The sequence below is a fragment of the Entelurus aequoreus genome, linkage group LG10, assembly GCF_033978785.1.
Source record: "Entelurus aequoreus isolate RoL-2023_Sb linkage group LG10, RoL_Eaeq_v1.1, whole genome shotgun sequence".
Classification (NCBI taxonomy): Eukaryota; Metazoa; Chordata; class Actinopteri; order Syngnathiformes; family Syngnathidae; genus Entelurus; species Entelurus aequoreus.
In genome coordinates, this window is record NC_084740.1 from 17,374,385 (window position 1) to 17,390,907 (window position 16,523).

The following is a 16,523-nucleotide window of genomic DNA, read 5'->3' on the forward strand; positions in this document are numbered from 1 at the left end:
GGTGTGGGAAAAAATCGATTCGAATTTGAATCGCGATTCTCACGTTGTGCGATTCAGAATCGATTCTCATTTTAAAAAATGTTTTTTTTTTTTTTAAATGTATTTACACTACCGTTCAAAAGTTTGGGGTCACCCAAACAATTTTGTGGAATAGCCTTCATTTCTAAGAATAAGAATAGACTGTCGAGTTTCAGATGAAAGTTCTCTTTTTCTGGCCATTTTGAGTGTTTAATTGACCCCACAAATGTGATGCTCCAGAAACTCAATCTGCTCAAAGGAAGGTCAGTTTTGTAGCTTCTGTAACGAGCTAAACTGTTTTCAGATGTGTGAACATGATTGCACAAGGGTTTTCTAATCATCAATCAGCCTTCTGAGCCAATGAGCTAAAACACATTGTACCATTAGAACACTGGAGTGATAGTTGCTGGAAATGGGCCTCTATACACCTATGTAGATATTGCACCAAAAACCAGACATTTGCAGCTAGAATAGTCATTTACCACATTAGCCTTCAAAAATAAGGACATTTCAATGTGACCCCAAACTTTTGAACGGTAGTGTATTTTAATTGTTTTTTTTTTTTAATTAATCAATCCAACAAAACAATACACAGCAATACAATAACAATGCAATCCAATTCCAAAACCAAACCTGACCCAGCAACACTCAAAACAGCAATAAACAGAGCAATTGAGAGGAGACACAAACACGACACAGAACAAACCAAAAGTAGTGAAACAAAAATGAATATTGTCAACAACAGTATCAATATTAGTTACAATTTCAACATAGCAGTGATTAAAAATCCCTCATTGACATTATCATTAGACATTTATAAAAATAAAAATAAATGAACAATAGTGTCACAGTGGCTTACACTTGCATCGCATCTCATAAGCTTGACAACACACTGTGTACAATATTTTCACAAAGATAAAATAAGTCATATTTTTGGTTCATTTAATAGTTAAAACAAATTTACATTATTGCAATCAGTTGATAAAACATTGTCCTTTACAATTATAAAAGCTTTTTACAAAAATCTACTACTCTGCTTGCATGTCAGCAGACTGGGGTAGATCCTGCTGAAATCCTATGTATCGAATGAATAGAGAATCGTTTTGAATCGGGAAAAAAATCGTTTTTGAATCGAGAATCGTGTTGAATTGAAAAACTATCGATTGTGAATCGAATCGTGACCCCAAGAATCGATATTGAATCGAATCGTGGGACACCCAAAGATTCACAGCCCTAATATTCAGTGATGAATCGCAAATCTGTATTGGGCAAAGCGATGATGCTGTAACTTTTGTTTGGTGCCTTTCCAATGAGGTTTAAACAGACACATCCATTTTACCATTCGCGTTCATATTTCGCTGTGTTTTTTGCATTTTTGTTGTGTTTCGCTTGATTGTAAAACAATATGTGGAAGGACAGGGGGTGTGACGTACACACTGAATATTGACAACTCAATATTCAGTGTTTTAGCCTTTATAGTTAATATTGTAAATCCCACATTCTTTATTTTATGTACATTCTTGGTGTCTCATTCAGTAAAAAAAATGTAAAAATCCATTCCGTTTTTTAAGTCGGTCTGTCATAACATTTTTAGCATTCAATCAGACATTATTGTGAGGTTTTCTATTAGTGTCCCCGGCCCCCAGACACATTTTTTTCTCTAAATTTGCCCCCGGAGGCAAAATAAATGCCCAGGCCTGTGCTACGGACTACCACTACCACTACGGACTGTCTCCCTATTGCATACCGGACCGAATTCAAGATTAACCTGCTAACACCTCAATGCATCTACGGCAACGCCCCCTCCTACCTCAAGGACCTAGTTTCCCCTCAACCTCCGTTCTTCAAACACCAACCTCCTCAAACCCATCAGTACAAACCTACATTGATTGATTGATTGAAACTTGTATTAGTAGATTGCACAGTGAAGTACATATACCGTACAATTGACCACTAAATGGTAACACCCGAATACGTTTTTCAATCAAGGGTGATGGGTCGAATGCAGAGAATAATTTCGCCACACCTAGTGTGTGTGTGACAATCATGGGTACTTTAACTTTAACTTTAAGTCGGGGTCCCCGTTAATCAATTCATGGTACAAAAAATGGGCCACCGGGCTTTCTGCTCGACCGCACCCGAACTCTAGAACGCTCTCCCCGACCATCTTAGCGCACCACAGTCGGTCGACCGTTTTAAGAAGGGACTAAAAACCCACATTTTTAGCACAGCTTTTATTTAATTTCTCTGCCTTTTTGTTTTTAAATGCACTGCTTTCCTATCTGTTTTATCCAGTGCTTTCATGTTATGTTTTCTATTTGTATCAATGTTTCTAAGTTTTATTTAATGTTTAGTGTTTTTCATGTGTTTATTTCTATTGAAATTTTGTATTAAATTGTTATATTATATTTTTCCGGCCCGGCTGCACCAAATGATAATATTAATCCATTTAATAAAGTCAAATACAAATAAGGCAACAAGAAAAGTATCCCACACTTCTCTTTAGTAAAGTAAATCTGAACAGCCCATATGGGCATCTACATCAACAATATAATTTGCCTGAGAAGCTGGACAGGACAAAAAAAAAATATATATATATATATATATATATATATATATATATATATATATATATATATATATATATATATATATATATATATATATACTACCGTTTAAAAGTTTGGGGTCACATTGAAATGTCCTTATTTTTGAAGGAAAAGCACTGTACTTTTCAATGAAGATAACTTTAAACTAGTCTTAACTTTAAAGAAATACACTCTATACATTGCTAATGTGGTAAATGACTATTCTAGCTTCAAATGTCTGGTTTTTGGTGCAATATCTACATAGGTGTATAGAGGCCCATTTCCAGCAACTATCACTCCAGTGTTCTAATGGTACAATGTGTTTGCTCATTGGCTCAGAAGGCTAATTGATGATTAGAAAACCCTTGTGCAATCATGTTCACACATCTGAAAACGGTTTAGCTCGTTACAGAAGCTACACAACTGACCTTCCTTTGAGCAGATTGAGTTTCTGGAGCATCACATTTGTGGGGTCAATTAAACGCTCAAAATGGCCAGAGAAAGAGAACTTTCATCTGAAACTCGACAGTCTATTCTTGTTCTTAGAAATGAAGGCTATTCCACAAAATTGTTTGGGTGACCCCAAACTTTTGAACGGTAGTGTACATATATATATATATATATATATATATATATATATATATATATATTCTAACTTTATTTTTTATTTATTTTTTAATTTTTTAATACTTTGTAGCACTTTGAGATTTTAACAAATGTAAAGTGTGTTATAAATGTAATTCATTATTTATTTATTATTACCACAATTTATTTTCTTGATTAATTTGAGTGTTTCTTAAAGCTTCAAAGTTGCCATTCGAAATGACTTTCCTTTGAGGTCATTTCTGTTATCTGCTTTTTTTCTCTTTCTCTACAAAATAAGAACAACTCTTTGGCGATTTCATCATTTAATGTAATAATTTAACGACAAGCAGTTGTAGACTAAAATGATTCCTGAAAATGTGTGGGGGGGTGCAATGTACTTACTTTTTTGATATTGCGCTTCCAATGTGGTTTTCTCATGACAGGAAAGAGAAAGCAGAAGTCAAAGAGAAAGTCTCGACACAGACGCAGTGTCACATTAGACCGCCAGCCTCCAAACTGGGCAGAGGGACCAAAACAACAACAACAACAATTTGGACAAAAGGTCAGTTATTTACTCGAATGTGTAACTCTATCAGTTAAATGTGTTCAACTACTTTTTTTGGGACTGTATTTCTACAGACAACTCACTCATGGACCGAAACGCGACTCTCCTCGTTTCCTACGACAACCGCAGCATTATCAATGTCACTTGCTCCCGTGACAATGTTGTGAAGACGGTGATTTTCCCCCTCCTCTACACCACCTTATTCCTGGTTGGGCTGTCGCTCAACGGCCTGGCGGTGTGGGTGTTCTTGCGCATTCCCTCACGCTCTCACTTTGTCATATACCTGAAGAATGTGGTGGTCGCTGATGTCATCATGACCCTCACGTTCCCTTTCAAGGTACGAAGACATGCTCAGTTTTGACTGGCACCGTCGTTATTATACCTTTTTTTTTTTTACCTTTCAATGTACAATACTATAGAAATAAAAACTTGGATATAGACCACAGCTTATATACAAACCCCGTTTCCATATGAGTTGGGAAATTGTGTTAGATGTAAATATAAACAAAATACAATGATTTGCAAATCCTTTACAATCCATATTCAATTGAATATGGATTGTAAAAAAAAAGACAAGATATTTGATGTTCAAACTCATTAACTTTATTATTTTTTTGCAAATAATAATTAACTTAGAATTTCATGACTGCAACACATGCCAAAGTAGTTGGGAAAGGGCATGTTCACCACTGTGTTACATGGCCTTTCCTTTTTAACAACACTCAGTAAACGTTTGGGAGACACATTTTTGAAGCTTCTCAGGTGGAATATTTCCCATTCTTGCTTGATGTACAGCTTAAGTTGTTTAATAGTTCGGGGTCTCCGTTGTGGTATTTTAGGCTTCATAATGCGCCACACATTTTCAATGGGAGACAGGTCTGGACTACAGGCAGGCCAGTCTAGTACCCGCACTCTTTTACTATAAGGCGCTTTTGGTAGCCATCCACAAGCTTCTGGTTGAATATTTGACCACATCTCCTGACAAAATTGGTGCAGTTCAGCTAAATTTGTTGGTTTTCTGACATGGACTTGTTTCTTCAGCATTGTCCACACATTTAAGTCAGGACCTTGGGAAGGCCATTATAAAACCTTAATTCTAGCCTGATTTAGCCATTCCTTTACCACTTTTGACGTGTGTTTGGGGTCATCGTCCTGTTGGAATACCCAACTGCGCCCAAGACCCAACCTCCGGGCTCATGATTTTAGCTTGTCCTGAAGAGGTAATGCCCATAGCATGATAATACTACCACCATGCTTGACGGCAGGCATGGTGTTCCTGGTATTAATGGCCTCACATTTTCTCCTCCAAACATATTGGTGGGCATTGTGGCCCAACAGCTCATTTTTTGTTACATCTGACCACAGAACTTCCCTCCAGAAGGTCTTATCTTTGTCCATGTGATGTTATGCTGTGGGCCTGTTTTTCTGCCAATAGAACTGGTGCTTTACAGAGAGTAAATGGGACAATGAAAAAGGAGGATTACCTAGTGTGTGTGTGACAATCATTGGTACTTTAATCTTAATCTTAATAAAAAAATCTTCAGGACAACCTAAAATCATCAGCCCGGAGGTTGGGTCTTGGGCGCAGTTGGGTGTTCCAACAGGACAATGACCCCAAACACACGTCAAAAGTGGTAAAGGAATGGCTAAATCAGGCTAGAATGAAGGTTTTAGAATGGCCTTCCCAAAGTCCTGACTTAAACGTGTGGACAATGCTGAAGAAACAAGTCCATGTCAGAAAACCTACAAATTTAGCTGAACTGCACCAATTTTGTCAAGAGGAGTGGTCAAATGTTCAAGCAGAAGCTTGTGGATGGCTACCAAAAGCCATTGGCGTTGTTAGGCCCATTTTAGGGGGGCTCAAGCCCCCCTAAAATGTTCTTAAGCCCCCCCTAAATAATTTGGTGTTAAAAAAAAAAAAAAAAAAAATCTTTTTTTTTTTTTTACAAATACATGCCGACATATTCATTATAAAGTAGCCCGAATATGAGTTTAAATAAATAATCATATAACCTGTCATTATTCCCTCAGTTTCCCCTCACTTCATAGTGTAAGGTAGAGAGCCCCTTTAGTGCGTCTGTATCCAATCCATTCCACTTGTTCATATAGAAAATGCCCACATCACTCAAAATCCAGTCCGCATTTTCTATGCGACCTTGCAGTCCTGCAAGTGTACGAAGCACATTAGCACACAGCAGTGCAGAACAAGAACCTTGTGTCTGCAATTGTAAATAATTTAGTTTTTAAGTTTTGTGTTTCTTGTAAAATCTATATAAATTAATATACATTAGCCTATTGTTAAAATAATGAAAAAAAACATCATTAAATATATTTGTTTTATTGAATTGTTACATTAATAGCTGTTGTATTATTATAGGATGGCTTGTTAAACATTTCATATGATTTTCAGAGGGTGGAAAAACCAAGACATTTAATATAAGATGTAAAATGAATAAATACATAAAAAGAAAAAGAAAAAAATGGTTAAAAGCCATCGTCCCGGGGAGCACTTCATTTCGTCCCGTGCATTTTTTTACCATCCCCGGGACGACGGGACTACGTTAATCTCAAGCCCTGGAAGTTACATTTTATTGTTTGCATTATTTGTTTCAGCATTGCACTTTGAAGATGGTCCCTCAGCTCTTTGACAGCTTTGGCTCTTTTTCAGATCAGCAGTCTTTCTTATTTACAGTATATATAAAAGTTTCTCATTTCTATTCAGACTTCCATATATATTTAATTTCCTTAACGGCTTGCCATAATATATATATATATAAATATATTATATACATGCCAAATTATCCCGATCCAGATATTACTTTAATTCAAGTAATTAAGTAATATTTCCAGGGCTTGAATTTACAACCATTTTAGTCACATATGTGTAATCTGTGCAACTTCAAAATATTTGGGAACAAAACAATTATTGTATCGTGAGCGAAAGTTGTGGCATTAGCCTCTATGTTGTGAATGAATAACATAGAGGCAAATGCTATGACTTTCATTGTGTTTCAGTGTATCTTGAAGGATCATGCAAGTAATTGTTTCTTGTTGATGCTGTAAACAAATTGTCACTGTGCAAACCCATGTTTGTTGTTGTACTGAACACAGATTGAAAATAAACCCACTGAAATAATAATAATAACAATGATTCATTTCTAAGCCTTTGTTAGCCGTTTGTGAAGTTTTGTGCTTGTGCGCTACGTTCGCTCGCATCCTGTGACTCTCCTGGGGGCTAAGCCCCCCCCTGTCCTTAAAAGCTAGTGACGCCCCTGCCAAAAGCGCCTTATTGCAGTAAAACTTGCCAAGGGACATGTAACCAAATATTAACATGCTGTATGTATACTTTTGACCCAGCAGATTTGCTCACATTTTCAGTAGACCCATAATAAATTCATAAAAGAACCAAACTTCATGAATGCTTTTTGTGACCAACAAGTATATGCTCCAATAACTCTATCGCAAAAAAATAAGAGTTGTAGAAATTATTGTAAACTTTTGACCCCGACTTTATGTACGGAATAAACCACATCAGTTGAAGAAAATGAGTAAATTACATTAATTTAATCTTCTAACAGATTACAAATTAACACCAATGGGAGCACTTAAAACTCTGCCAGACTCAATTCCACCTATTTGACCATTAAACATTATCAATTAACTGCAACATGTAAGTGTAAAAGAAAACATTATGATTTGTTCGTTTTCAGAATGTGATTGGTCTAATATTAAAGAAAAAAAAACAATCTGAAGTTATCTTTATTTTTAAGTTATCATGCCATTATTTTACCAGTCCGGCCCGCTTGAGAATAGATGTTCCTCCATGTGGCCCCTGAGCTAAAATGACTTTGACACCCCTGGTCTACGGATTAATGAGTGAGGCATGCAGATGTGGTTGATTGTGTGAACATGAACTGTGACATTGTGCTTTTCACTTTGGTTGCACAATTGCTCTGCATCATCTGGTTTATCATATTTTGCCCCTTCGTAGCTAAAAACCCTATGATATAAAAAGTACCTGTGTACTGTAATCAGTGGAATAGTTCCTCAAAAAATGTAATGTAGCCGTCATTGCATATATTTGTTTGTATAAGCTAATTCTCGGACTCAAAGGTTGATTTGAAATTTCTCACACCGGGGTGTCCAACTTGTTTTCATTGAGGGCCACATTGCAATTATGGCCGCCCTGAGAAGGCAGCTTGTAACAGTGAATAATATACAAATACAAATGTATTCGGTTTCGCCTCATTGTATTATTACATTTGTATTTGATTCTATTATATTTCTTTGCGTTCGCTGTCAAAAAAAAAAAAAAAAAAAAGTGGATTCTGCAGTTAAAAAAATTGGCAGCTCAGTCGCCATAATTTTACCGTGAAAATTAGAGTGTTTTTTGGTGTTTTACCATGAATGCAATAAAAAAAACAGTACCGCTCTTTTTTGCGATAACAATTCAGGTGACTGAGTTACCAGTTGTTGTTTTTTTAACAAAAAACCTATTTTCATGTTCACAGTGTGCAGATTAATAGATAATTAGCTTTAAAATCATAAGTCAAAGCAGATATTTAATATTTATTTTTGTTTTAACAAAAAACAATATTGAATGCATGGTAGTATTATATTTGTTGCGTTATTAGATTATATTTACGTTTAAAAGATATGCAACTGCATGTAGTACCGTATTTTCCGGCCCATAGGGCACACCGGATTATAAGGCACACTGCCGATGAGCGGGTCTAGTCAGGTCTATTTTCATACAAAAGGCGCACCGGATTATAAGGCGCATTAAAGGGGTCATATTGCTATTATTTTTTTCTAAATGTAAAATACTTCCTTGTGGTCTACATAACATGTAATGGTGGTTCTTTGGTCAAAATGTTGCATTGATGATGTTTTACACATCATCTTCAAGTCGCTTTCTGACAGTCGCTTCAGGATGCGCCGTTTTGTGGGCGGTTTTATTTACGTGGCTCACCTTCGACAGCTTCTTCTCCCCGTCATCTTTGTTGTAGCGGTGTAGCGTGCAAAGACGGGAGTGGAAGAAGTGTCAAAAGATGGAGCTAACTGTTTTAATGACATTCAGACTTTACTTCAATCAATAACAGAGCAGCATCTCCTCCTGTGTGGCTCACTAGTGCAACAACAACACCGGAAATGTGTCCCGTGAAAAAACGTCCGACCGGAACTCTAATAACTAAAGTTCCTTGGATGAATAATGTAAACTCACTACACCGGTATGTTTTAGCGCTTTCATGGCGAGATATACGTTAGAACTTTACACTACTTTATATTAGAAATGGCAACAGCGGAGGATGAATGTCCCATAACAAGAAGATAGAGAAAAAGAAGAAGCTTATCGACTACGGTATCGGCATGGACTACAGTGGCGGACTTGCGCAAATTTTCAGGACTTATGCAGATCTCAAATACAGATCAGCAGGTACCAGAAGGTAAAAAAAATTGGTTTTGCATAATATTGTGTAACAAAACGCCAGATAATATGTCTTACCTTATACACACACCATAGTAATACTTGTATCTCTGACTACGGTAGCCGTAATGGGCCGACAATCCATCAAGCGGTGCGGCTTCATAGCTTACCAAAGTCGTACGAAAACGTTTTGACAGATTTTTGAGCGCCGTGTGTAATGTTCTTTATTATCAACGGAGCATTTAAAGTTTTGGTGTTGTTTACCGGCGTCATATTGCAGTCTACACATATCTCTTATGTGTGACTACCATCGACTGGTCACACTTGCTTCGAGGTTGGTAAGCACAACCAGAATTATTCCATACATTAGGCGCACCGGGTTATAAGGTGCACTGTTGCGTTTTGAGAAAATTAAAGGGTTTTAAGTGCGCCTTATAGTCCGAAAAATACGGTATATGTATTTTATTTCGTCAAAATGGATATAGATACTACCCCCGGACCTTGAGTTTGACACCTGTGCTTTAAGGTGTTGAGCAAAATCACCACACAATTTTGTTATAAACCTTTAGGGGACTTACAAGTACATGTCAGTACATTTTGAGCATTATCGGTTGAATAACAAAAACAAAAAAACGGTATAAACTAGAACGTATTTCAAGGGGCACCAGCGTGACTTTCACAGTTAGTCGAAAAAGGTATACAACCATTTTTTTTATGATTGTAAAATATCAAGGATGTATAGAGAATGTCTTCCAAACATTTTTACCAACACCCAACGAGTCTCAAGTAAGTTATTTATATAAATCATGGCTGTCAAAAAAACAAGTTAACTCCTGTGTTAATCACAAAACATTGCATTAATTGTTGCCAGCTTGTTAGACAATAATGAATGTGTGCCATCATATTCAGTGGTTCGTAAATATATATACAGCTATAGAAGCTATACACTGACTACTCTAAAGTATATACACATTTTCATTTCTGTAGTAAATGTCCCCTAAAGGGGTTGTTTGCAACCTTGCTTTTCCAAAGTGTTTTCAGTTGCGCTGTCAAAAAATAACAAGTTAACTCATGTGATCAAACAATCAAAATCAAATACAAAACCCAAAAGCAGTGAAGTTGTCACGTTGTGTAAATGGTAAATAAAAACAGAATACAAAGATTTGCAAATCCTTTTCAAATTATATTCAATTGAATAGACTGCAAAGACAAGATACGAAACATTCGAACTGGAAAACTGTTACTTTTTGCAAATATTAGCTAATATGGAATTTGATGCCTGCAACATATTTTAAAAAAACTGGCACAAGTAGCAAAAAAGACTGAGAACGTTGAGAAATGCTCATCAAACACTTATTTGGAAGATCCCACAGGTGAACATTCTAATTGGGAACAGGTGGGTACCATGATTGGGTATAAAAGCAGCTTCCATGAAATGCTCAGTCATTCACAAACAAGGATGGGGCGAGGGTCACCACTTTGTCAACAAATGTGTGAGCAAATTGTCCAACAGTTTAAGAACAACATTTCTCAACAAGCTATTGTAAGGAATTTAGGGATTTCGCCATCTACGGCAGGGGTCCCCAAACTACGGCCCGCGGGCCGGATGCGGCCCCCCAGCCTCCAAAATCCGGCCCACAGGAAATCCCAAGTAAATAAAATAAAAAATAAAAAAAATTAGTTTTTTTTTATCTTTCCTTTCTAATCCATTTTCTACCACTTGTTACTCTTGGTGTCTCCTAGTCGCTCAGGCAAATCATATTGTCTAAAAATTAATTTTCCCATCACGTGACAATGTTAAATGTTGATGAACATCAATGTTAATTGATGTTAAATGACAAAACGAATTATAAAGACAATGTATATATATATATATATATATATATATATATATATATATATATATATATATATATATATATATATATATATATATATATATATATACATACACAGCCTGTCCCCGGCCAAATTTTTTTAACCCAATGCGGCCCCCGAGTCAAAAAGTTTGGGGACCCCTGATCTACGGTCTGTAATATCATCAAAAGGTTCAGAGAATCTGTAGAAGTCACTGCACGTAAGCGGATAAGCACGTGACCTTGGATCCCTCAGGCGGTACTGCATCAAAAAGCGACATCAGTGTGTAAAGGATATCACCACATGGGCTCAGGAACACTTCAGAAAACCACTGTCAGTAACCACAGTTTGTCGCTACATCTGTAAATGCAAGTTAAAACTCTTCTATGCAAAGCCAAAGCCATTTATCAACAACACCCAGAAACGCCGCCTGCTTCGCTGGGCCCAAGCTCATCTAAGATGGACTGATGCAAAGTGGAAAAGTGTTCTGTGGTCTGACGAGTCCACGTTTAAAATTGTTTTTAGAAACTGTGGACGTCATGTCCTCCGGACGAAAGAGGAAAAGAACCATCCGGACTGTTATAAAGTTGAAAAAGCCAGCATCTGTGATGGTATGGGGGTGTAATAGTGCCCAAGGCATGGGTAACTTACACATCTGTGAAGGCGCCATTAATGCTGAAAGGTACACACAGGTTTTGTAGTCAACTTTTTTGCAACGTGTCGCTGCCATTAAATTCTAAGTTGATGATAAATGTAGTTTCTCAGTGTGAACATTAAGTATCTTGTCTTTGCAGTCTATTCAATTGAAGTTGAAAAGGATTTGCAAATCATTGTATTCTGTTTTTATTTACGAATTACACAACTTCACTGGTTTTGGGTTTTGTACACTAATATAAATGTTCTTGTCCAACTCCACCCAGGTTTTATCCGACTCCAACATGGCCTCCACCGACCTACGAATCTTCGTGTGCCGGGTCTCCTCTGTGCTGTTCTACCTCACCATGTACATCAGCATCCTCTTCTTTGGCCTCATCAGCATCGACCGCTGCAGGAAGACACTCAACCCATTCAGGGGCACCAACGCGGCCCGCCTGGCCCGCCGGAAGCTCCTCTCTGGCGTGGTCTGGATCTTCCTGCTGGTTCTCTGCCTTCCCAACGTGGTTCTAACCAGTAAAAAGCCACATTCGCCTTACTTCAAGTGTAGCGACCTGAAGGACCGGGCTGGGCTGTACTGGCATGAGGTGGTCAATCACGTGTGTCAGGTCATCTTTTGGGCCAACCTCGTGATAGTGATCCTGTGTTACACCCTCATCACCAAAGAACTGTACAAGTCGTACTCCCGCACCAAGTCTCGCGGCTCCGAAAGCCGTCAAAAGCAACAAAGTAAGAGAAAAATGAACACTAACGTCTTCCTGGTCTTGGCCGTGTTTTTTGTGTGTTTTGTGCCGTTCCATTTTGCACGCGTTCCGTACACCATGAGCCAAACCCGAGGCCTTCTCTTCGACTGCCGCCTCAAGCTCTTCTTCTTCCATCTGAAAGAGAGCACGCTCTTCCTGTCGTCGCTCAACTCCCTCCTGGACCCGCTCATCTACTTCTTCCTCTGCAAGTCCTTCCGGACCACCTTGTTCAAGACCCTGCGGCTGCACCCGGGGACTTGCGGCTGGCTGCTGGGGAGGAGCTCAGACAGCGATTCGTGCAACACCCCTCTGAGAGAATCCTCCGTGTGCGCATAAAGACGATGTTGTAATGCAGTAGTTATCAAACCTTTAACGCCAAGTGACGCCTAAAACATTTTGCTTTTGCAAGGAGGGGACTACCGTTTTTGTTTTTTTTTGCTGCCTCTGCTTCTCAAATATGTGGCTTGTACTCACATGTACAGTTGCAATCAAAAGTTGACATACACTTGTAAAGAACATAATGTCATGGCTGTCTTAAAGGCCTACTGAAATGATTTTTTAAAATTTAAACAGGGATAGCAGATCCATTCTATGTGTCATACTTGATCATTTCGCGATATTGCCATATTTTTGCTGAAAGGATTTAGTAGAGAACATCGACGATAAAGTTCGCAACTTTTGGTCGCTGATAAAAAAAGCCTTGCCTGTACCGGAAGTAGCGTGACGTCGCAAGTTGAAAGGCTCCTCACATTTCCCCATTGTTTACACCAGCAGCCAGAGCGATTCGGACCGAGAAAGCGACGATTACCCCATTAATTTGAGCCAGGATGAACGATGCGTGGATGAGGAACGTGAGAGTGAAGGACTAGAGTGCAGTGCAGGACGTATCTTGTTTCGCTCTGACCGTAACTTAGGTACAAGGGCTCATTGGATTCCACACTCTCTCCTTTTTCTATTGTGGATCACGGATTTGTATTTTAAACCACCTCGGATACTATATCCTCTTGAAAATGAGAGTCGAGAACGCGAAATGGACATTCACAGTGACTTTTATCTCCACGACAATACATCGGTGAAGCACTTTAGCTACAGAGCTAATGTGAAAGCATCGTGCTTAAATGCAGATAGAAACAAAATAAATAAGCCCCTGACTGGAAGGATAGACAGCAGAACAACAATACTACTATCAGGAGACACCGAACCAAACACTGGACTTGTAACTACACGGTTAATGCTGTGCCGCCTGTCGAAGCCTAGCAATGCTGTTGCTAACGACGCCATTGAAGCTAACTTAGCTACGGGACCTCGTCAGAGCTATGATAAAAACATTATTTCTCCAACCTCCGGGCTGATGATGAAAAAGTTAGGATTACCTCCAAATTCTTCAGGACAACCTAAAATCATCAGCCCGGACGTTGGGTCTTGGGCGCAGTTGGGTGTTCCAACAGGACAATGACCCCAAACACACGTCAAAAGTGGAAAAGGAATGGCTTAATCAGGCTAGAATGAAGGTTTTAGAATGGCCTTCCCAAAGTCCTGACTTAAACATGTGGACAATGCTGAAGAAACAAGTCCATGTCAGAAAACCAACACATTTAGCTGAACTGCACCAATTTTGTCAAGAGGAGTGGTCAAAAATTCAAGCAGGAGCTTGTGAATGGCTACCAAAAGCGCCTTATTGCAGTGAAACTTGCCAAGGGACATGTAAGCAAATACTAACATTGCTGTATGTATACTTTTGACCCAGCAGATTTGCTCACATTTTCAGTAGACCCATAATAAATTCATAAAAGAACCAAACTTCATGAATGTTTTTGGTGACCAACAAGTATGTGTTCCAATCACTCTGTCACAAAAAAATAAGAGTTGTAGAAATGATTGGAAACTCAAGACAGCCATGACATTATGTTCTTTACAAGTGTATGTAAACTTTTGATCGCGACTGTAACTACCCTGCTTGTGGTGTATTATTTTTTCAGCAAAAGGAAACGTCATTTTAACTAGATGAGGCAATTCCTGGAGGAATTGCGTGTGAATCCTCCAATGCTGAAGTTGAACTGAAATCCTGTTTTTTTATTTTTTTAGAATTGTTGAAGTAGAGCACACAATTCCCAAACAGGCTGAATATTTTGAAGTTGGAAAGGTTTGAATCAGATGAAAAATGTGGGAATTGTTGAACTTTGAAGAATGTTCCATTGATTTCAATGGGAATTTCAGAACTTCGGGAACAGCATGAAATTATTTGAAAATTTGAATGGTTTGAATGAGCTGAAATGGTTGATGTTGAAAATTTTCAAATTGTTTGAAGTAGTTACATGTTGAATTGAGACATGGTATTTCAGAATTCCTGGAATTTCGGGAAAACATGGAATTTTTCCAGTTCGTGTTCCAGTTGTTTTTTGTCCTAGTTAAGAGGAATGTTTTGATGGTAGAACGGTTGAAATGCGTAGAAAAATGTGGAAGGAGTAGTCGCCAGAAAAATGGGTGGACATAGGGCTTTGGGAATTTAGGAATTCTGGAAAATCCTGGAATTATGTTTAACTTGAAAGAAAAAGAGTAGTTTAAATTTGCAGGATGGTGGAATGTGTTGAAGGTAGAATGGTTTAAATAGGTTGAAAAATGTGGAAATGGTGAAAGTTTGAAAAATGTCTAATTCATTTTGAAAGGTCAAAATGTCCTGGAAAACCTGGAATTCTGAGAAATCTGGGAATTTTTGGAATTTGTCAAGGGAAATCCCGCGATTCCCGAATAGGTTGAACAGTTTGAAGTTGGAATGGTTTGAATGAGTTGAAATGGTTGATGTTGGAATTTTTGAAATTGGTTGAGAAATGTTGAAGTAGTTGCATGTTGAATAGAAAAATGGTATTTCAGAATTCCTGGAATTTCGGGAAAACATGGAATTTTTCCAGTTCAAGTTCCAGTTGTTTTTTGTCCTAGTTAAGAGGAATGTTTTGATGGTAGAACGGTTAAAATGCGTAGAAAAATGTGGAAGGAGTAGTCGCCAGAAAAATGGGTGGACATAGGGCTTTGGGAATTTAGGAATTCTGGAAAATCCTGGAATTATTTTTAACTTGAAAAAAAGAGTAGTTTAAATTTGCAGGATGGTGGAATGTGTTGAAGGTAGAATGGTTTAAATAGGTTGAAAAATGTGGAAATGGTGAAAGTTAGAAAAATGTCCAATTCATTTTGAAAGGTCAAAATGTCCTGGAAAACCTGGAATTCTGGGAAATCTGGGAATTTTTGGAATTTGTCAAGGGAAATCCCGCGATTCCCGAATAGGTTGAACAGTTTGAAGTTGGAACGGTTTGAATGGGGTGAAAAATGTGGGAATTGTAGAACTTTGAAGAATGTCCCGTTCATTTCAATGGGAATTTCCCCCAAAAATTGGGAATTTCGGGAAAATCGGGAATTTTTGGGAAAATTTTTAAAAAAAACTTAAATGGTCTGAATGAGTTGAAATGGTTGGTGTGAAAATTTTTCAAATCGGTCGAGAAATGTTGAAGTAGTTACATGTTGAATTGAGAAATTGTATTACGGAATTCCTGGAATTTTCGGAAAAAAATGGAATTTTTCCAGTTAAAAAAAAAACTATGTTTTTGGTCCTGAGTAAGAGGAATGTTTTGACGGTGGAACGGTTGAAATGCGTTAAAAAATGTGGAAGGAGTAGTCGCCAGAAAAAAGGGTGGACATAGGGCTTTGGGAAACTAGGAATTCTGGAAAATCCTGGAGTTATTTTTAACTTGAAAAAAAGAGTAGTTTAAATTTGCAGGATGATGGAATGTGTTGAAGGTGGAATGGTTTGAATAGGTTGAAAAATGTGGAAATGGCGAAAGTTAGAAAAATGTCCAATTCATTTTGAAAGGTCAAAATGTCCTGGAAAACCTGGAATTCTGGGAAATCTGGGAATTTTTGGAATTTGTCAAGGGAAATCCCGCGATTCCCGAATAGGTTGAACAGTTTGAAGTTGGAACGGTTTGAATGGGGTGAAAAATGTGGGAATTGTAGAACTTTGAAGAATGTCCCGTTCATTTCAATGGGAATTTCCCCCAAAAATTGGGAATTAGGGGAAAATCGGGAATTTTGGG

At 37.9% G+C, this 16,523-nt stretch overlaps 1 protein-coding gene across 1 annotated transcript; it reads left to right on the forward strand.

Moving 5' to 3' along the window:
• The first annotated feature begins 3,662 nt into the window (after positions 1-3,662).
• On the forward strand, positions 3,663-13,470 carry p2ry12 (purinergic receptor P2Y12). Its single transcript, XM_062060219.1, has 3 exons — positions 3,663-3,753; positions 3,831-4,093; positions 11,962-13,470. The coding sequence occupies exons 2-3, from the start codon at positions 3,842-3,844 to the stop codon at positions 12,772-12,774; spliced, it is 1,065 nt and encodes a 354-aa protein (XP_061916203.1). The 5' UTR covers positions 3,663-3,753; positions 3,831-3,841; the 3' UTR covers positions 12,775-13,470.
• The last annotated feature ends 3,053 nt before the right edge of the window (positions 13,471-16,523 follow it).